This window comes from Electrona antarctica, assembly GCF_951216825.1.
Source record: "Electrona antarctica genome assembly, chromosome: 15".
Lineage (NCBI taxonomy): Eukaryota > Metazoa > Chordata > Actinopteri > Myctophiformes > Myctophidae > Electrona > Electrona antarctica.
The window spans coordinates 8,940,411-8,963,026 of NC_136796.1; the positions used below are offsets into that span (position 1 = coordinate 8,940,411).

General features: G+C 45.8%; 1 protein-coding gene across 3 annotated transcripts in view; it reads left to right on the plus strand.

Annotated features, from left to right (window-relative positions):
- The window catches only part of LOC306938989 (uncharacterized protein), a 35,899-nt gene extending 17,127 nt beyond the window's left edge, over positions 1 to 18,772 (plus strand). For 2 of the 3 annotated variants that reach the window (XM_079523412.1, XM_079523414.1), the window contains 15 exons: positions 5,469 to 6,498; positions 6,608 to 6,729; positions 6,818 to 6,916; positions 7,507 to 7,567; positions 7,822 to 7,974; positions 8,247 to 11,387; positions 11,486 to 11,551; positions 12,633 to 12,778; positions 13,109 to 13,237; positions 14,242 to 14,299; positions 14,414 to 14,491; positions 14,661 to 14,819; positions 14,914 to 14,976; positions 15,757 to 15,837; positions 16,277 to 18,772. In XM_079523412.1, the coding sequence (XP_079379538.1) occupies positions 5,469 to 6,498; positions 6,608 to 6,729; positions 6,818 to 6,916; positions 7,507 to 7,567; positions 7,822 to 7,974; positions 8,247 to 11,387; positions 11,486 to 11,551; positions 12,633 to 12,778; positions 13,109 to 13,237; positions 14,242 to 14,299; positions 14,414 to 14,491; positions 14,661 to 14,819; positions 14,914 to 14,976; positions 15,757 to 15,837; positions 16,277 to 17,676 (6,786 nt within the window). In that variant the 3' untranslated portion in view covers positions 17,677 to 18,772. The remainder of the gene's footprint in view (positions 1 to 5,468; positions 6,499 to 6,607; positions 6,730 to 6,817; positions 6,917 to 7,506; positions 7,568 to 7,821; positions 7,975 to 8,246; positions 11,388 to 11,485; positions 11,552 to 12,632; positions 12,779 to 13,108; positions 13,238 to 14,241; positions 14,300 to 14,413; positions 14,492 to 14,660; positions 14,820 to 14,913; positions 14,977 to 15,756; positions 15,838 to 16,276) is intronic. The other variant, XM_079523413.1, reaches the window with a different exon arrangement.
- The last annotated feature ends 3,844 nt before the right edge of the window (positions 18,773 to 22,616 follow it).

Consider the following 22,616-nt stretch of genomic DNA (forward strand, 5'->3'; position numbering starts at 1 on the left):
CCTCCTGGGTAACTTCAGTGGACCCCCTCCTGGGTAACTTCAGTGGACCCCCTCCTGGGTTTATCTGTCCGGACAATGTCCCTCTGTCCCATGCAAGTTGCCCTTATCAGTCAGACGGCAAACTCGGATAGCAGCATCCTTCCACTGGAACTCCTGGACTCTATATATATATATATATATATATATATATATATATATATATACTGGATCTAGTAGGACATTAAAGGAGAATTTTGTGCTAGAAGGCTTTCTTACCTTTAGTTGTAAGGTCCACACTAAAGTGGTCCAGGTGTTATTTTGTGCAAAAACGCATTATTGGAGAGGATATATAATTGTCCGTCCGTCAGTCAGTCACTCAAAATCCCCATACAGTGAAACTTTCATAGTATCTAAAACCGTTTTAGATACTTCCAGCAGCACTTGGCACCTGCCCACAGAGCCAAAACTACTAGTAACTGGTGTACCGACTATGGTATTACTGTGCTTAACTGACCAGTCAACTGGCCTGACCTGAACCCCACAGAGAATCTAGGTTGTATGTGAAGAGGAAGGTGTGAGACATGAGACTCAACAATACAAATTAATTTACGGCTGTTATCAAACAAACCTGGGCTTCCATAACACCAACAGTGACAAAGGCTGATCACCTCCATACCACGCCCCATTGATGACATAATTTGTTCAAAAGTAGTCCAGACCAAGTATAGAGCGTCGCAGTCCCACCTCCTACCCTGGACCAGGAAATGAAACCCAATGCATTTTCCTCCTAGACATTTCTTAAAGTATTTATTTAAAGACGGTTACGCCGCGGACAAAGCCAACTCGAGTCGTGACAACTCATGACAACACAGACAATATTTTGGACCAAACAAATAATTACAAAGAAGAAAAACAACAAAAAAAGTGTTGTAACCTGCCGTTTTTTTCTTCTTTCTAATATTGTTTGTGTTGTCATGAGTTGTCACGACTCGAGTTGGCTTTGTCCACGGCGTAACCGTCTTTAAATAAATACTTTAAGAAATGTCTATGAGGAAAATGCATTGGGTTTCATTTCCTGGTCCAGGGTAGGACTGCGACGCTCTATTGACTGCATACATTAATATACTTTTCAGATGGTCGACATGTCTCGTTTAAAGAAAGGAAGTGGTGCAACCACTTCCTTGTGTGTGTGTGTGGGGGTGGGTGCCTGACTGACTGACTGACTGACTGACTGGGTGGCTGGCTGGGTGTGTCTGAGCACGAAAACAGCATGGTTGTTTTTCACCACCTGTGCGCAACCTAACACAAACACACATATTAACTGTATATATATATGGTGATTTTGGGTGTGCCAGTATAGTACAGTGACAGTACAGTACAGTAGAGGGACCCCCACACGGTAACTCTGTCATTTCTCAACTGTTTCGGACGCGGGGCGGCTCGCCGGAATCGGTCTGGCATCCTGGGTGCGTTCCTGTGGGTCTGGACCCCCCCCCCCTTGTAAAATATTCTAATTTGTTGTGTTTTCATGAGCTGTACACCATAATCATCAAGATTAAAACAAAAAGGTTTTAAATACTTCACTTTATGTACAATGCATTTGAGAATATATGAAAGTTTCACTTTTTGAATTATTACGGAAGAAAATTTAATTTTACACAATATTCTAATTTATTGAGATGGACCTGTATGTCAGAACCTGTTCTGACATTCCATATGTTGATCCTTCCCCATCCATCCTTCCTCTTTGATGTCTGTCTTCTGACTTCTACCTGTCCATTCAAACTCTAGACAGGCCCGCTCCAAAGTTATTCGTGCAGCCACTCCCGGCAGCCGGCGAAAACTAGAGTTCTCAACAGGCCCAAAATCATGCACGGCCCTACATGGGCCATCATCAAACCCTGTACACTCAAGAGTGTCCCTGCTACCACCCTTAGATCTCCATATATGTTGCTGACCGTTCTGACATTCCGATCTGACCTCATCAAACCCTGTACACTCAAGACATGCTCCTTATATGGCCAGTACAGAATTCATTCCATGTTTATCTGACCCCCCCCCCCCCCCCCCCCCCCCCCCCCCCCCTGCCAAAGCGCCAGTGCTCGTCCATAGGGATGGGTATCGTTAGCATTTTTGTGAGTCCGGTACCGATTCCTGTTATCGATTCCGGTTCCTAATGGTTCCAAAATGCTATAAAATAACTTGCCTGTAAATAAGAGGTCAAATGTTTATTTTAAAAAAAGCTTTACTTTATTCCTTTAAGCCTGAGTAAATTTAAGACATGTAATGAATAGAGTAAGATCCTCTCCTTTATTCAACAGTTGAGCCATTTGTGGATAATATAGTGATATGTTTTCCTTAAAATATAAAAATATATCTACTATTATTTACCCAGGGCAATAGCCTAGTGTTGTAGGCTACTTCTCTTACTACTACTGACAATAAACCAATACAAGCCTGTCTGAGAGAGACACACACACACACACGCCCAGTCTAACTTGAAAGAGTGTGCGAGAAAACAAGAAAATCAACAAGAGAGCCTACTTTGGCAGCCCTTGTGCATGCAAATTTCTGTTAGTAGCAAACCACAGCATGCAAGCTGCCTTTGTTTTCAATGGTCCCACATTAGCACGTTGGCAAAACCGTTCTCACCTATCGGCCGGAGATGCGCTAGCAGGGCTCTAGACTAACCTTTTCACAGGTAGCACTGGTGCCACCTACCTTTTTTCATTTGGTAGCGCCACCACAAATTAGGTAGCACCCAGTGGTTTCCACCATTAAAAGTTTTAATCATAAAACCCCCTACAAAGGTCACTGTGTAAAAAAAAATCACACCGTGTGAACCCAGTGGTGCAACCCTCCCTGCTGTGTTGTGAAAATTTGCAGAAAGGGGGCCTAGGGAACTTTTGAGGTCATTTACGGATTTTTGAGGGCCAAATATGATGACTTCAGTTTTATTTTGGTTTAATTGAAGAAAATGTGTAGCCATCCATCCTTTGATGTCATTGAGGCAGTTAAAAATGTTGTTCAGAGAAGATGTGTCAAGACACTTTTCAACCTGTTCATAGACCATTTTTTTTCCCCCATCACTTTCGAGAAGGAGCTAAGAATAGAAATGGGGCGGTAGTTGGTTTTTGTAGAAGGCTTTGAAGTGCTCTACACCAAAACGTTCTTATTTTTGTGACCACAGGTCACAGTTACTATGAAAACCAGCAGGAAGCTGTCACGCACTTCCTGCTGTCACCAGCTTCCTGTTAATGCTTCCAGTTACTCTCTTGCACACCACACACACACACACACACACACACACACACACACACACACACACACACACACACACACACACACACACACACACACACACACACACAGTAATTAGTGTTAAGACAGTTCAGTTGTGGTAGATCGGCTCAATTGATGTCCAGCACACATGAAACTCTGTTACTCTCTTGCATGTTAACAGTAACACTGTTAACATGCTTGCCACCTACATGCTTTATGTAACTACACCTCTAATTTGTGCAGTGGTGGAAAAAGTACTCAATTGTTTTACTTAAGTAAAAGTACCAATACTGCAATTTAGAACTACTTCGTTACAAGTAAAAGTACGGAATTGAAAACGTACTTGAGTAAAAGTACAAAGTATCGGCATCAAAATGTACTTAAAGTACTAAAAGTATTCATATTGCAGAATGTCCCATTTCACAAGTTCAAAATGTGTAGACAATCTATTGAAAAGAGCCGATCTACAAGCTCACAATGCGTCGCGACGCATTGTGAGCTTGTAGATCGGCTCTTTTCAAATGGCCGAAATGTATAGGGTTGAAGTGGTTAATGTATGTTTTCTAATCAAAATGAAAATCGCCAAAGTAACTAGTAACTAAAGTTTTAAAATAATTGTAGTGGAGTAAAAGTACAAATTTTGGCTCCGAGATGTAGTGGAGTACAAGTAAAAGTATTGGAAATTGGTAATACTCAAGTACAAATACCTCAAAATTGTACTTAAGTACAGTACTTACTTTCCACCACTGAATTTGTGTTAAGCCCTTTTCCTCCTCACGTGTGCTTTGAAGAGCCTTTGCTTGTAAGTTTTCATGCTTTAGTTCCTGCGGTCGCTTCTCACCCTTAAGGCGTCTTACTGGTAGGTATCCGGTACCCAAGCATGTTCGGTTCGGTACCTGTTCAGTCCCGAGGATCGGGTCCCACCCCTACTCGTCCAGCAGTCTGCCGTCAACGAGGCGGGTGCGTGCACGCGACCTCTCGCGCTCGGGCGTCTTAGGGGTTATATTGAAATATGTTAATAATTCATAACTTGGAATGTTAATATTGAAATATTACGTCCTGTCTGTATAATTCCTTCCGTTTATTATAGTGTTCCAGTTCCAATTTTGTCTGCTCATTTCTTCGTGTCATCACTTCTAATTTCACTTGTTTATTCTGTATGAGTTCTCTCTCCTGATTGGCTAAACTTGGTATCCCTGTCTCTCAAAAGAGAGACGGAACAAACACTCTATGGCCATGATTACTATCGAAATGTATATAGTTATTCAACACTTGTTGAACAAAGGAATATCACTTACTAACTTAATACTAGGGATGGGTATCGTTAGGATTTTCTGCTTATCGATTCCGGTTCGTAACGGTTCCCTATTTCGGTTCCAAAATGGTATAAAACAAGTAAGACGCGTGAATGTTTTTTTTTGTGTGCGTGCGTGCGTGCGTGTTTTTGTGTGTGATACAGCTGCGCCCTCTGGTGGCGGGCGGGTGGTGTTACAGCGTGACAGACAGACAGACACAGACATGATCTGCTGGGTCTCATAGTAAATGCTCACTGCATTCGCAATCACTGCGTTCGCAATCACTGCGTTCGCAATAACTGCGTTCGCAATCACTTAAAGTGGTCAAATGTTTAACAAAAAGCTTTAATTGTTTTTTAACCGATAGGGAGAACCGAAATTGAATTATTTGAAATGGTGCCCGGTACCCAAGCATGTTCGGTTCGTTACCTGCTTGGTCCCGAGGTTCGGGACCCACCCCTACTTAATACTGATCAGAACTAAGATGTTATAAAAAGCTCTAATGTGGAGGTCCACATTCAAGCCGTCTTTTTAGCATCCCCGTACTGTATAATACAGTACGGGCCTGCTCACCAAAATATTGCTCTGTGTTCCATAGTTGACGACATGCATATGATTTTATGATTATTAAAGATACACTAATGTTGAAAACATTAATGAAACATCGCACCAAGCTTACAGACTTAAAAAACGATGGATTTAATGTCTCAGTTATTCAAACTACTTTCTTTTTAACGCTTCACTGTATTAATATTTACTGTATGACACGACCCATGTCTCTTACTCCCACCGCCCAGTAGAATAGTCATGTGTCACACATTTAATATTGCTTACATAACATAGAGACTTTAAGAATCCATCGTAGAAGATTCAAGATTTTTAACAGTGTTGATATTGTGTGCTATTTTAAAGGTGACGGAGATGAAGCCATCCAAGAAAGCTACTGCCAAATCCCCTTTGAAAGCAGACGACGAGATGTTGTTCTACAAAACTACGGATGATTTTCTTAAAACGAAAGTGGCTGAACTGTCCAAATCTACTGGCACCATGTCACGCCTAAGTCTGACGAACTCCACTGTGACTCCAACCATGTTCAAATCCACCGCTACTATGCCTACTAAACCAAGTGCAACTCCAGCTCAGGAAGCTCTCTGGGAAATTCTGGAAGCTCCCTTCGTAACCGGAGCTGCGTCTAAAGATACGAGGGCTTCAGGTAAACAAGACACCATCTCCAGTGCAACATCTGCCATCTCCAAATCTACTGGAGCCATGCCACACCTGACCCAGACAACCTCCAGTGCAACTCCAACCATTTCAGTAACTACTGCCAACTCCAAACCCACTGCACACATCCCCATTCTAACTCCACCCATGTTCAAATACACTGCAACCATCTCCACTACATCTACGACCACCTCTAAACCAAGTACCACAGTCTGCCATTCCGCCACAGTCATGCCCAAGCCTACAGCAACCTTCTCTAATACAATCCCAGGCATCCCCAAACCCTCTTCATCCACAACCACCTCAACCTTCTCTGAAACTCTCTGGGAAGCTCTCTGGGAAAGCTTTGAGGCTACCCTCGACGCTACGAGCGCTTCGGATAAAGCTGTCGCCACCGGTCCGACAGGCACAGGGGTCTGTGATGCTGTAGGTTCCCCCAAAAACAAAGTCACCTCCAACACTACCAAAACCCCTTGGAAAATGTCAACAAAAGCCAAACCCCACACGACCTTGACTACCTGTCCGACTACTAAAGCTGGCTCCAAGACCGGCCGTATACAGACGGCCAGTCATGATGCGACACAGAAGAGACACACACCGTACATACTTCCATCACAGGCCACAGCTGTGTCTCCCGCATCTCCCGATGAGAGCAGCCCCGTACAAACATCAGAATCCACCAGGCGATTCGATTCCAAAACGAATGGACCTACAGTGGGTCAGTATTGGTTTTTGAAATTGTCACCTGGTAATTCTGTTGCTACTTGCCTTGCTGTTCCACTAATCTGAGCCCTGTGTGCTGCTGCTCTCTTGTGGACCTTTTGCAGGTTTGAACTTCCTGGTTCGCGTCGTTTATGACAAAAGGCTTGCAATCTACTGCCAACTGTGCAAGATCAAGTTGGAAAGAAAGGACCACAGGTTCGGCTTCCGACACCGATCCAACTACGCGGTGAGTCTACTGACTGTATGTGCTGTACAGTTTAGGCAACGGGTTGGTTTTCTACATGTTAACTGAATGTTCTGAATGATGCATTTAGAGGTTCAAGCGTCCAGAGTTACCCTCGGATATCTCAGAAACGGAGATCCAGACGATCGTCGTTGACTTGGCTAAGAAAGAAACGGGCACCAGGACACAGGTAACTCATATCGGGTTTTCCAAACTTTTGTCTATTTGTATTGGGTTTTGGGCAGTGGCGTAATGGCGATTAGATTTATTTTCCTGTACCACAGTCACACACACTCACGTTCACTCGTGCACACGCTCCTACATGTGCGCACAGAACTGCTGTTTATTGTATATGAGTTTTAGACACACACAAAAGTAGAATTAAAATTAAAGTTTGCTTTGGACGAATCTCTTCTTTGATGGAATGATGGTGGAGGAGGCACCAGCATCACAGAAGCGTTGGCCTACTGGAGCCATACGGGGTCCGTACGCTTTTCCGACCAGTCATTGGTCCGACATGCGCGTGCACCGTTCCGTTCCGTACCTGCGCGTGCACGTCAAAAAATGTTTGGTACCACGGCGTGGTACTGCGTTCTACGACCATGACACCACTGGATTTGGGACACATAGACACCCATTAAAAATTGTGGGTGTGGGCGGGGTTGATATTTCTGGGTATAATGGCATGAGTATACTACACACGCATGCTTACGCACACAGTCCACTACTCCAGCCAGTATGAATTGATTAGATTGCCTTGTCTCTTTTATCTTTGCATAGACGGTGACGATGAATAGTGAAAGAGAGTACGAAGAGCTGACTAAAGCAGAAGTACCAGAAGGTAAAACCCTGGCCATTTGAATTGTACTCGTCTTTCCGAGTGTACAGCATGCTGAGAGACAAACTGACAAACAAAACAAGTTAAAGCTTTATTTTCGAATGGCAATCTTTCCTATTGTCAGTAGCAGGGATCTTAATTATTTTAGTTTCAGTTAACACAATTAGTCGTTTCGTTTTAGTCTTAGTTTACTATACTTATCTTACTGTGACAGTGTTTATCACAGAGCTGTTTTTGTGGTGTTTCTCCTTTTTTAGCCCTGGCTAAAATAGAAGCCATCCTGAGACGGCAGAGATGGCTTCATCTCAGACAGGATTCATCTTCTGCAACTAAACATCAGCCAGAGAGCCTGAAACACCAGTCACCAGTCATGTCAACTGGTTTACATGAACTTTTACATCAACCTGATGGTAAATGTACCAACGATCCTCACTGTTTCACCTTCACATCACATTGATGGTAAATGTATCAGCCGTCCTAAAAAATATCAAAATATCATCTGAATTCTGGCTTGCACAGACTTATACTGGATTCAAAGCTAATACATAAGATAGGATTGCTTTGTTAGTTTTAAGCTCATACTATCCTGTTTTCAGTTCCTCGTCTACATCCGTTTCTGACCATCGTCGTTCATTTGCATTCATCCACCCACAATCACTTACACTCTTCGCTCCATCCTTAGGTAATGGAACAAATCAAAGCCCACTGGCCACTGGATCACAGTCTTCACCAATGCACACCTCACCCACTGACACCCAGCCAGAAACCTCACAGAGCTCTGATGTTCGTGACCCCAGGACCCAGTCAGTGGCTTCTCGTGACCCCAGGACCCAGTCAGTGGCTTCTCGTGACCCCAGGACACAGCCAGTGACTTCTCGTGACCCCAGGACAACCAAGAATGCCAGAACGTATCCAGTAGCTCCTCTAGACACCATGATACAGCCAGTGGAACCTCCGAACCACAGAACACAGCCAGGGGCCCCTCTGCTTCCCAGGACACATCCAGTAACTTCTCCGGACACCAGGACACAACTAGTGGCCACTCTGGACTTGAGGACACAGGCAGGGAGTCTTCAGAACTCTAGGACACATCCAGTGGGTCCTCCAGAAGCCAGGATGTGGTCAGTGGCCCCTCTGGACTCGAAGCCACGGCCCGTGGCCCCTTGGGACGCCAAAACACAGCCAGCGGCTACTCTGGACTCCAGGCCACAGTCACAGGCTCCTCCGGACCGCAAGACACAGCCTGGGGCTCCTCTGCTCCCCAGGACACATCCAGTAGCTCCGCCAGACACTACGACACAACGAGTGGCTACTCTGGACCGCAGGACACACCAAGGGGCTCCTCTGCACGCCAACACACACCAAGGGGCTCCTCTGCACGACAACACACACCAAGGGACTCCTCTGCACGACAACACACAGCCTGGGGCTCCTCCGGACACTATGACACAACGCGTGGCAACTCTGGACCCCAAGACACAGGCAGTGGCTCTTCTGCACTCCAACACACAGCCAGCACAGCCAAGGGCTTCTCTGCACCCCAAGACACAGGCAGCGGCTCCTCAGGATGTCAAAACACAGGCAGTCGGTCCTCTGGACCGCAGCACGCAGCCAGGGGCTCTTCTGCTGCCCAGTACACAACCAGTGAATCCTCAAGAAACCAGGACACAGCCAGAGGATCCTCTGGACTCTAAGCCACGGCCCATGACCCCTCTGGACGCCAGAACACAGCCAATGGCTACTCTGGACTCCAGGCCACAGTTACAGGCTCCTCCGGACCACAAGACACAGCCTGGGGCTCCTCTTCTCCCCAGGACACACCAAGGGGCTCCTCTGCACGCCAACACACAGCCTGGGGCTCCTCCGGACACCATGACACACCAAGGGACTCTGCACCCCAACACACAGCCAGCACCGCCTGGGGCTCCTCTGCACCCCAACACACACCAAGGGGCTCCTCTGCACCCCAACACACACCAAGGGGCTCCTCTGCACCCCAACACACACCAAGGGACTCCTCTGCACGCCAACACACACCAAGGGACTCCTCTACACCCAAACACACACCAAGGGGCTGCTCTGCACCCCAACACACACCAAGGGGCTCCTCTGCACCCCAACACACACCAAGGGGCTCCTCTGCACCCCAACACACACCAAGGGACTCCTCTACACCCCAACACACACCAAGGGGCTGCTCTGCACCCCAACACACACCAAGGGACTCCTCTGCACGCCAACACACAGCAGAGGGCTCCTCCGGACACCATGACACAACGAGTGGCAACTCTGGACCCCAAGACACAGGCAGGGGCTCTTCCACTCCCCAGGACACAGCCAGTAGCTTCTCCGGATGCCACACAACAGGTGGTCACTCCGGACTTGAGCGCACAGCCAGTGAATCCTGAAGAAACCGGGACACAGACAGTGGATCCTCTGGACTCGAGGCCACAGTCACAGGCTCCTCTGGACTGCAAGACACAGCCAGGGGCTCCTCTGCTCCCCAGGACACAGGCAGCGGCGTCTGGGAATGCCAGGACACATTCAGTAGTAACTCCAGACACCACGACACAACGAGGGGCTCCCCCGGACCGCAGAACACCCCAAGGGACTCTGTACCCCGACACACAGCCAGCACAGCCTGGGGCTCCTTTGTACCCCAAGACACAGCCACAGCCTGGGGCTCCTTTGTACCCCAAGACACAGCCACAGCCTGGGTCTCCTTTGTACCCCAAGACACAACCTGGGGCTCTTCTGGTTCCCAAGACACAGCCACAGCCTCAGGCTCCTTTGTACCCCAATACACTGCCACAGCCTGGGGCTCCTTTGTACCCCAAGACACTGCCACAGCCTGGGGCTCCTTTGTACCCCAAGACACTGCCACAGCCTGGGGCAACTCTGGACCCCAAGACGCAGCCAGGGGCTCCTCTGCTCCCCAGGACACAGGCAGCGGCATCTGGGAATGCCAGGACACATTCAGTAGTAACTCTGTACCCCGACACACAGCCAGCACAGCCTGGGGCTCCTTTGTACCCCAAGACACAGCCACAGCCTGGGGCTCCTTTGTACCCCAAGACACAGCCACAGCCTGGGGCTCCGTTGGATCCCAAGACACAACCTGGGGCTCTTCTGGTTCCCAAGACAACGCCTGGGGCTCCTCTGGATCCCAAGACACCGCCTGGGACTCCTCTGGATCCCAAGACACCGCCTGGGACTCCTCTGGATCCCAAGACACCGCCTGGGGCTCCTCTGGATCCCAAGACACCACCTGGCACTCCTCTGGATCCCAAGACACAGCCTGACTTGAGTACACAGTCAGTGAATCCTCAGGACACCCGGACACAGCCAGCGGCCCCTCTGAACACCAAATCAAAGGCAGTTGCTCCTCCGCACTGCAGGACACAACCAGGGGCTCCTCCCGACTCCAGGACGGAGCCAGTGGGTCCTCCAGAAGCCAGGATGCGGTCAGAGGTCCCTCAGCACCCTATCACGCAGCAAGGCGGTCCTCAGGATCCCAGTACAAGGCGGCGAGCTCCCCAGGATGCTGCTACAAAGGAGCAGGCTCATCACGACCCTGGTAATGGTACAAGGCAACGGGCGCCTCAGGATGGTGGCACACAATCCTTGGCTCCTCAGTTCTCTGGTATGACTCAGAAAGCACCTCAACACCCTGGTATACAACCACAGGACCCAGAACGGAGGGAGGTAAGAAGAATGCAACTAGAGGAAACACCGAAGCCACTGGAACGTCCAGATAGACGGATGTTCTTGGACCCAGACATTGGATACCGGCAGCCTGTAGTGAGGAAAAGCAATTCAGCAGGTATGTGTGGATTGAATCACTGCATTCATGCATTTTATTTGATGTTTCACTGACCGTGTAGGTGTGTATCTATTGGTTGATTTGTCTGTCACTCACAGGGAAAAGCCGTGTTTCCTATTACCTCACTGTGAAGCTGTCCGAAGCTGAGAGAAAGCAAATCGTCGGTGAGTATGTGTTTGCCATTATGCACAAATGGGAAATCCTTTGTGGTGTTGTGATTTGGTTGGAGGGGTGTCAACACTGACACACATTAAAACCTGGGAGCTGCCCAATACAACCTTATACTGTTGACCACTGGGGGGTTCAGTGCCTTGCTTAATTTTCTATCAATCACACACCCCATGAAGTCTTGAGTTCATGGAGATTTTTTTTTTGTTTGCATTTAGTCAATAATTTGATAATTATTGATAATTACCGCCGGTTTGTGTCTCCTATGGAGACACAAAGGAGACTTTGTCTCCTTAGGAAACCACTCATGGGCATTAAAATATTGGCTTAGTAATAGGAATGTATAAAAATATATATCCATGAATTCAAGTCTCCATAGCGTGAGTAATCGATGGGGGTGAACTATCCCTTTTAAGCCTTATTTTAACACCCCGAACGCCCAGGGTTATTTAATCCATTAAATCATAGCGCCCAGCAATTTATAGCAGCGGAGCAATTTTACCGACGGTCCGGATGTTATCCCGTATGTGGCTGAAGCAGCTACATGTAGCCAAAACACTAGAGGCGATCGACAACAACGGGAGGTATGATTAATTCTACCGCGACTAGCGACGGGACAGCGGTGGGCCGTCTAACACATAATCTTTGCTTAGAATTGGACAGGAAGATTTAGATCAAGAGTTATTCACGTTTTAAGATTTTCGGTCTCGTCGGCTAAACGGGGGGAACATTATGATGTCAAATCAAGCGTTGGGAACTTGGGATGTAAATTAATTCTGGGTCCGGGCTGAGGAGAGGAGGAGGTAGAAATGTACAGAGTTGTTTTAATTGGCCAATGTGTTAATTGTGTGCTAATTCCCCATCTGGTCCTAGGCCTAGCTCGTCCCACCTGCCCTCTTCATTCCCTTCATCTGTGGTTGAAGAGTTGTGTAAATTATATAAGGTTGTGAGTGGGGTTTATTTTTTTGTACGCTTTCAGTGCAAGAGGTGAAGAGGCTTGCTTTAGTCGGCTGACTCGAGTCCTCACCTCGGCCTTGAAGAAGCGTGTGTCATTGTGTGTGTGTGTGTGTACCCCAGGTCTGAGCTCAGTGCTGGAGTGTCAATGTGGAGACATATCTGAGAGACTCTTCCCATTCTACATGTGTCGCAGCTGTGAAGAAACTGTCCAACTCAAACACATCTGTGGACACATCACTAGCGTCGATCACCAGCTCAACTATATGGTCAGTGGCCTCTCCGGTACTTCTCACATCAATTTATGACCGTTTTTACCAAACTGAGGAACTCTTGTAATTGAGGACCCTTGAAATAATCTATATCATGATTTGGTTAATTAATCACCATTCGTTAATACAATGAATAAACTTGTGTTACCGACTCCACTGGTGCGTTATCCCATTGCAAGTGAAGGATCACACTCAAGAGTGGCAAGATCAGTGATTTTCTTTTCGTTCACTTTTTTGTTTGTTTTTTTGCATTGTTCAACAACAATCTTCTATACGTTCATAGCTATGTTGAACGAACCTGAAATGTCTCATGTATTTTTGTGTTAGTCGAAGAACCCTGATTTAATGGCTGGCTGCAATCTGGAGGTCTGGAGTGAGAAGATGGAGGTCATTAAGGCTGCTGTCGACCGAGTCGCCCAACGGGAGCAGAATCCGTTGTACGGAATGGATGCTGAGGTAAACGGGTTGATGCTGTACAGTATGTTCCTCCAAGTTGAGCTCTGCTGTGGGTTCACCGTTGTGTTATAGATGCTCTGTTATAGATGCTGTGGGTTCACCGTTGTGTTATAGATGGTCTGCTGTGGGTTCACCGTTGTGTTATAGATGGTGGTGAGACAGTTCACTGTTGTGTTATAGATGGGTTCACCGTTGTGTTATAGATGGGTTCACCGTTGTGTTATAGATGGTGGTGAGACAGCTCTGCTGTGGGTTCACCGTTGTGTTATAGATGGTGGTGAGACGGCTCTGCTGTGGGTTCACCGTTGTGTTATAGATGGTGGTGAGACAGTGGGTTCACCGTTGTGTTATAGATGTGTTATAGATGGTGGTGAGACAGTGGATGGAATATAGTTTATACACAGGCAAGATTAGCCGTTTCCGTCCGTAGGACGGCTCCACACGTCCTAGGGAACCCAATCGACGCCTTCATAGGACGTGTGTACACGTCCTAGCGCATCCTCAATGATATCAGGCGAGAGAAGAACATTTTGATTATTTTTTTTTACTGAGACTCTAAGGCACCCGTAGCTTCGCTCTGCCTTCATATTAGCTTACCGTTCGATTAGCTGTTAGCGCGGCAGAAAGAATGCCTCGTCTCTCCTAATCCAGGGCGCTCTCCGTGGTTTTGATCTGATGGATATACTACGCGCTTCATTTCTGACTTCAACATGCCTCTCGTTCAAAATATGAATGCTTTGGAGCTTCTAGCGATATAATAGACTCGAGACCAAGGTAAGCTAACAAAATATTTCTCAGGGGGGGGGGGGGTGTCAGAGTAAAAGCGGCCATGTCTTTCCGGCACCCCAGAGCTTCTATTTTGAAGGAATCCCGGCATTGATTGTGTTAGAAGGAAATTAAGTGAATTGTTGTTTGATTTAAAAATAGGTTTGGATTGTATTTATTTGTGTGGCTTTAACAATGTTATGTATGTTTTAGCTAACGTAATGTATTCTCTTGCCAAGGTTATACTGCTTGACAAGAACTCATATCATCGTGTCCAATCGGCACCATTCAGTGAAGGTATTTTATTTTGTCTTGCGTTCGGTGTCATTGATTACACATCCATGTCTATAAACAGCTGTGGCCCTTGAATGTGTGCTGTTGTAACTGTAGTGGATTGATTGTTGTCTGTAGGCATCCACATCCTGCAGGACATCTGGAGACAACAGAATGTGACCTCCTCCTGTTCACCTGCTGACCAACGACCACCAGGTGAGAACCTCTCCATCTACAGACAAGCTTTATGTTCCACTAAAACAATGTTAGAATGAGATGGACATGTTCGTCGTGGTTCTGCCTTCTTTTGAACGGACCAGCAGACCCTCCTCTCATAAGACACTCTGTGAAGTTCATAATCTTATTATCATTGTTTCTTATACAGAAGTGACGGCCAACAAAGAAAGCGTACGTTTGAAAAGGAGTCTGATTGAGACGACTCCAATAAACTTGGCCATCGTGAAGACTGAGCCGATCCCAGAACAGAACAGTTCACACCCAGAGCGTCTCACAACCCTGAACACTCACAACTCAAACACAAAAGGTGTGAGGTCAACATTACTCCCCCACACATACACATAGACCAATTAGACATGGTTTTATATTCAATATTCTAATTGTCTCTCTGCTGTTTCCAGTCACCATTAAACGGGAGGTGAAACAGGAAGACCACACCCACCCCTGTTTCTCTGGACATACTGGTAAATACTGACACCTACAGTTGGAGGCCATCGATATTGTCCTTTTCTTTTTGCTGAGGTTTGCATGATATGCGCAAAAGGACAGTTAACCCATTTTGGGCGGGAACCCCTTTTGGTGTTTTAAACATGTTATAATTTAGCTATTGAAAAATAGCAGATCTACAAGCTCATAGCGCGCCACCGAGTGGCGCGCTACGAGCTTGTAGGTCTGCTATTTTTGAAAAATCGTGAAAATATTTATTTCAGAAAACTGGAGGATTTAGAAGGATTTTTTAAAATTTTGAGGTCTAAATGGGTCAAATGATAAGGGACAATATCGGTGGCACCCAACTGTATACTGGAACACAACTTAAAATAAGGTTAAACCAATTAAAAACCCCAGAGCAGCATACAAGGCAGTAATGTCGTACCTGTATGAAAGAAACCTCGCGTCACCAGGCTTTCCACGCCTGTGTCTGTGTCTCAAAACCGCTGTGTGAACCGGTCTGGAGCGGATGGTAATTTACATCATGTTGTAGACACTGATTTGTAGTCCTCAGGCAGGAAAGGCGGTATAAGAAGTACCCATTCATAGTACTGATTCCGCCTTGTGGTTTCCTGCCAGATGACTACAAATCATTGACTACAACATGACGAAACTTACCATCCGCTCCGATCGGATCATAGACCCGAAATGGAATGCTGCCCAGGCTAGTATGAAAGCAATGTATTTTTTTTCTCTGCATGTGTGACAGTCTGGTATTCTAATGTACATATTTGCCTTTTTGTTCCCCCCCCCAGACATGAGAAAAGCAGTGAAATGTGGTTTGGATCACGCATCATCAAATGGAGATGGAGAGATGTTCAAACGGAGAAGAATAGGTACTGGAATCTGTTAATCACTTTACTTTTCTAGGGCGGGTGTGGCTCAGGAGGTAGAGCAGGTCGTCCAATGATCCCTGGGTCGGTGGTTTGAATCCCGGCTCCTCCTGTCCACATGTCGAAGTGTCCTTGTGCAAGACACTGAACCCCAGATTGCCTCCAATGAGTCCGTTGGTGTGAGGTTGCCACCATTGGTGTCTGAATGTGGGAAGTGAGGACGTTGGCGTCTACTGTTCGCCGCTTCACCTCCTATGAATGAATGAATGAATGAATGAATGAATGAATGAATGAATGAATGCGCTTTGAGCACTTGGAAAAGCGCTATAAAAATGCAATTCATTATTATTAGAGGAAAAGTTCTGAGACCACGATCCGAAGTTCTGAATGACATAAATTGGTATCCTAACATATTTGCCTTTTTTGTTTATTCTCCCACCAGAAACGAGAAAAGCAGTGAAGCGTGGTTTGGATTATGTGTCACCGAATGGAAATGGAGAGATGGTCAAACGGAGAAGAAGTTCAAAGTCTTCCGATGGCGGAGGAGCACGAGCAGGGCATTCAGGTTCTTGTTCGAATGTGTCTGCCAGTCAGTTTCCCTCTACCCTAAACAAACTGCCCAGAGTGAAAGCGCAAGCCAGTCAGTGTCCCTCTCTCCTAAAACATGTGGTCAGAGTAAAAGTAGAACCCAGCCAGTGTCCCACTTCCCAAAACCAAGAGGCCAGAGGGAAAGTGGAAGCCGCATCAGCACCTACAACTATAGCTTCTCAAGTGCCACACTGTGAGCCTTCACAAATGCAGCCTAGACCCAAATTACAGCTGGTCTTGAAGTCACTTAAAAAATTAGCTTCCTCTAAGGTAACTATTGAAAGCCCTCATACAAAGCCAGCCCCAGCTGCATCTGGCGGTTACAAAGATCTGCCCTCTAGTGCACCGATAACATCCATCGTCAACAGGACAAAGTTGAGAGCCATTCTTCCCAAGCAATCGGGGAACGATGTGTCTTCCAGTCAGGCAAGCCCTAAACATGCCATTGATTTTGACGCCGTGACATCAACATCCACCCAAACCGCCATAAGTCGTGTGAAGCCCAAAAGGCAATTGGACTCAAAATGTAAATTTCTGATCACCATACCAAACCAGAGTGTCGACACAGAGTGGAAACGTATGGCTCCGAAGCCTGCAGACGACAACATGAGCAATGACAACCGGCAGCTAACATCAGAAAGCAGAGCTGCCGACGTCATCGATGATGACCAGTCCCTGGAAAGCCACTACAGAGCAGCCAACCCTGCATGTGAACCCAGCGCCACCTCAGCCACAGTCATTAATCCAAACGCTGCTCAAGCTCTGCAGGCTAGTATGTACAACACCATGGCGCCTCCTTTTAATAGCGGTCCATACATGGGTGATTTTGTCACTATGGTGAACCCAAACCCAACTAGCCAGCAGTTTACTGGTACTGATTACAGCATCAACCAGCCCCCCGTATCAACGGTAAGCCCCAGTGACTCTCTGCCAGCTGCAGGCTATGGAACACCAGTTTATCCTTACGGTCAAGTCACCCAGAATCCGTATTTCACACACGGATATCCGTACGGAACTGGCACCCCGAGCTACTATGTCACACTTGGATATGCGTACGGACCTGGGGCCCAGAACCCTTATTACACACATGCATATCCTTATGGAACCGGACCAACGGTTGGCTATCCTGGAGTGTTAATGCAGACTCCCCCTCAGCAGGGGGGAGGACAGGGTGTGATGTTTGGAGGCTCCTACACCACCCAGCCCACTACAGAGACCTATCCCGACATGCAAAGACAACAGCAGCCACAATAATGATGATCTGATGATGGCACCCACTGGTGCTCAGAGTGTACAAATGGGGGTCCATTTGGTTCCATTTGTACAATCAAGAGTTACACATACATACCCGTATGGGGCCATTTGGAACCCACTCAAGGACACTTTGAGACCCATAGGTGTAGCAGAGTGTTTCCAGTGAGCAAACATGCACAATAGCAGCACCCTGACTCTGTTTGACCAGAATAGAACAGAGCCTTCATTGGTATCATCGGTAACACCTGTGAAGGAAGTAGGGAAGTTCTTTCCAAAATGGCTGCTGTGCCTATTCCTCTGAGCCTATCCTCTGGAGAGCTGTGCATAATGTCAGCCTCACAATAAGATTGTTTGACTTTTTTTTTTAAATGTTTTGTTTGACTTTTTTTGAATGTTCCCTTAGTTTGTGAATGCACAAACTACCAGCAAAGTGTAATTTGAATGTGGATGGATTTGAAATGTTATTGAGTGGAGTGAAGTGTCACTTGATGTCTTGATGAAGGATGAGCTGCTGGACTTGCTGCATTCTCAGTGATTTTGGACAGACAGTCCACTAGCTGATGGAATACAGTGAGTGAAGGACCTATTGATGAAAGACTCTTAATTTCTTGGAGGCTGTTAATGTTTTCAAGCCATGTTGTCTTCAGCAATGACCCAGTTGCACCTTATGTCAAGTTTTGGGGTCATGTTATTGTGTTAAACTAATATATTTGACTTTATTTATATTTATATCCCTGAAATTTTACATTGCTGAAAAGCTTATTTTCTTTGTTTAACAAGGATATTGTTTATGCCGAAGTGGTTGAGTTTGTTGTTCCAATTTATACAGTACAAGAGGAAGGGAAGTCTGCACGCTTCTTAGCTCCCAGTAGAATTTATTTTTTATTATTATCAAAGTTTCAAGCCTAGCGGGTCTTCATCAGTGTGCAGACTTCCCTTCCTCTTCTAATGTATCCATTTTAGTTCAGCACCTGCACATTTTTGTTAGGATGCACATGCTTCACTTTGGAGTCTGTTTCTAAAAGAAAATGCTAGTTGTTTTTAGCTAAATTTAATTTTTTGTATTTTCATACTGTACCTTTTTTGTTTTGTTCATAAAAATGGTACAAACGGTACAGCTGGCAAATTGTTATTTCAGGTGTCCCTTCTGTTGTGCGAGCAAGAGACTAATTGTCTCTGCCAGGCCAAAAACATGGCCGGTGTGGGATGATTCATTTACCTCCCGATACGATCTCGATACCTATGGTGCCAATTTGATTTATATCGGGATTATTATGTGATTCTGCGATTCAACAATTTTTCTTTAGCCCCCCCCCACACACACACACACACACTTTTAAACCATAAAGTTGATGTCAGTCAGTCAAAATACAATAATAAATATTATGATCTTTAAAATCGCAACATTTGGCGGAGACTGTTTTGAACCCCGTCCGTCCGTCCTGGACTGTGCCAGGGAGTGTGTGCAGATCGGCCTGTTATAGCACCACTATAGCATTTTTCCAAAACACTTTTTTTTTTTTATCTACAGATTTGTCATGCAAATTGGTACACATTATTATCACTAGACGGTAAATCAAACGGGTCTATCAGATTTTTCATATTCCATCCTGATTGGCTAATATTGGCTTCCAAAGTTTGCCGGAGTGGTCAGTTTTGAACAAAATGCCTCAAATCATGAGGCGTTTCTGTGAATTTTGCATGCATATTCCATGACATTTTTCAAATGAGCCTCATGATGTCACTATAAAAGAGTGCACTTGGATGTTGGGTATGGGCATATTAAGCCCATCACGAACGAGTTGGGCTCGCCAATTTCAAGTATATATGTCTGAAGTGGTAACTAGTGGTGTACAAAGTACTATATTTGCCTCAGATGTAGTGGAGTAGAAGTAAAATGATTGGAACTCCAGTAAAATTCTTCAAATGTACTTGAGTAATTGCTTCCCACTCGTTCAGAGTCTCCAACACACACCGAAGAAATTTATTTTTATTCTAGTTAAAATATATATTAACTTCTAAGTTCTAACCCTATATATTGGCCCCCAAGTTATTTGCTGGTTATTTCAATGGGTACACAAAGTGGGCTGTCATCTATACATTTGATATTTTAAAGCTAACCCCATTTTTCTTTTTAAATAAATGGGGTTACTAAACTGGTAACTATGTCACCAGTTTAGTAGCCTCGGAAACCCAACGCAAGGACAACACAAGAGACGGTCACGGCCACACAGCCAACTCAAGGTACGGCCACGGAGCCGACTTGGGGACCCAACACAAGAGACGGTCACGGCCACACAGCCAACTCAAGGTAGGTACGGCCACGGAGCCGACTTGGGGACCCAACGCAGCTCCTCCAAAGAAAACAAACAAATTAACGGAGCTGAACGTGAATACCGCCCACCCCTTTTTTCCCTCACTGTATATGTTTCTTTTCCCTTTTTACCTCCTTTATGATGAATTCCTGTTCTGTCCTTTGTCTATATAGAAGTGTCTTTGTACGTCTCTAAATGTTTTTGATGATTTGAACATGGTGGACCCTATTGGAAACAAGTGTAATGCTTAATTGGGTCGTCCACTCACAGTTAACAGCCTTTGTATTGAGTTTGTGCTTGAAATGTACTGTAATTCTGCAAACTGTTAATACATTTTTCAATCAATCAATCAACGTACCAGTTTAGAAGCTATATGTTGTAGGCCTGTTGCTGATTTTGTCCACTTGAGGCCGACAGAGACCATAGAATCAAAATATAGACATCGTGCCTCCATGCGGTCAGGCAAAAAAAAATGCAAATGCACAGGTGATTTCTGGGAGGGGGAGGTTTGTTTACGACTCGAGGCTATGCTATAAGGACATTACTGGTAAAACTGGTAAATGTGTGCTGTTGCAGCACTGAAAAAGCTTCACGCAGCAAAGGTTGTCGGGATCGGCACTCAAATCCACAAGCTGTCAGGCTGGTGATCCAGCCTAGCCTGTCCCCGGGCCAACATAATATGTTGATATTAAATAATGGACAGGTCATCATGTCAGTTCCTGTAGTCCAGACTGCATTGCCAATAATAAATTAATGAAAAAAAGAAGAGGGAAGTCAGGGTCATTGGCAGTTATTCTATGTCCTGTTGAAAATACCAGGCCTCATAGAAACACACTGCTGACATTAAAGATGGAATGCTGTGTTTGTCTCCACCAGGCCGAAGGCATGGGGAGAGAGTATGTTTGTCTCCACCAGGCCGACGGCATGGGGAGAGAGTATGTTTGTCTCCACCAGGCCGACGGCATGGGGAGAGAGTATGTTTGTCTCCACCAGGCCGACGGCATGGGGAGAGAGTATGTTTGTCTCCACCAGGCCGACGGCATGGGGAGAGAGTATGTTTTGCACTCCGTCCGTGTGTGTGTGTGTGTCCTTCCGTCCGTCTGTTACCAGCTAATCTCCGGCACCGTTAACCTGGTCGATGCCAAACTTTGCACACACACTCCCTGGATGCCAACGATGAACCTCTGCCCCACATTTTCCAGAACGGCCTGTTATAGCGCCACCATGAGGCAGCTTTTCACATTGTTTTTTACCTAAAACTGCACCGATCTGCGTGAAACGTTGCATGCACACTCCCTAGAGGCCAAGGACAAACCTTTGACCTGCATTTTCCGCATCTGCCTTTTATAGTGCCACCAGGAGGCCGACTTTTGTAAAACACATTTTTGGATATTACTCCTCCAGATTCTGTCCAAAAATCTCACAAATCGTTACACAGTATCTCTATGGTCATGTGCTCAGCTCAAGTCGGATCTGTCCGATATTTCATATTCCATCCTAATTGGCTATAATTGGCTTTCACAGTTTGCAAGATTGCCCCGTTTTGAACAAAAGCCTCAAATCATGAACGCAGCATGCAATTTACGTGAAATCTTTCACACATTTTCTTACTAGGCTGAGGAATATATCCCACCCTTTTCACATTGGCCTGTTATAGTGCCACCAACAGGTTGATTTTTGCAAAACACATTTTTTGAACAAAATGCCTCAAATCATCCAATTGCCATCAAAGGCGTATGAAGAAATGGCACCCTTTTCACATTGGCCTATTATAGCGCCACCAGGAGGCCACAACCTGACCTGCCCTGGTGGAGACCTGTGCCCTGAGGGGCACTTTTTCTATTTTTTTCTGTTTTGTACGTGTCTATGGAGTTAACATTACTAGACCCCCAGGTGAGATTATAATATTCAAATTATAAAAAAAGGCCCAATCGAAATACACTACTTTACTGACATCATGAAATCATCCCCTCCCCTAACCCCTCCCCCATTATCATACAACAGCTGTGGGTGTGGCTTCAGTTCAGGTGAGTGGTGCTAAATTGAAAACTAGGTATATTTAATGAACTGGTGGGTGTGGCCACCTAAATACATAACACTTTCTGTACACGTTTTTGAAGAAAAAAAACAGTATAATCATAGTAGGCTACCTGATGATCATGTTCTTTCTTTTTTTTATTATGAGTTTTTAATGTTCTTTCAAATGTTAATCCAGAATCCGTGTGTGTGCGTGCGTGCGTGCGTGCGTGCGTGCGATGATGGAGAGACAAAATGAGTGCGACTGTGAAAGAGGTGATAGGAGAAAATGATGCAAAAGAGGCTGAGAGACAGACAGACTCTCTAAGAGAGACAGAGAACTGAAATAAAATAAGAGCAGGGGAAACAGGAAGAGAGCGAGAGAGAGGAAGTGCATGGATGTTGGGGTCAAAGCACACACACACGCACGTGCACACACCGCTACGCAAACCAATAGAAACACCAAACACAACTACCTCAAATTCACATTCACTCCATGTCTAAGTATGTGCATCTATAGATCGAGCCTCCTGTAGATGTTCTGAGCGGTGAGACTAAACCACCTGACCTGACCTGCACCGGAATAACACTTTGATATCAGCAGGTAAG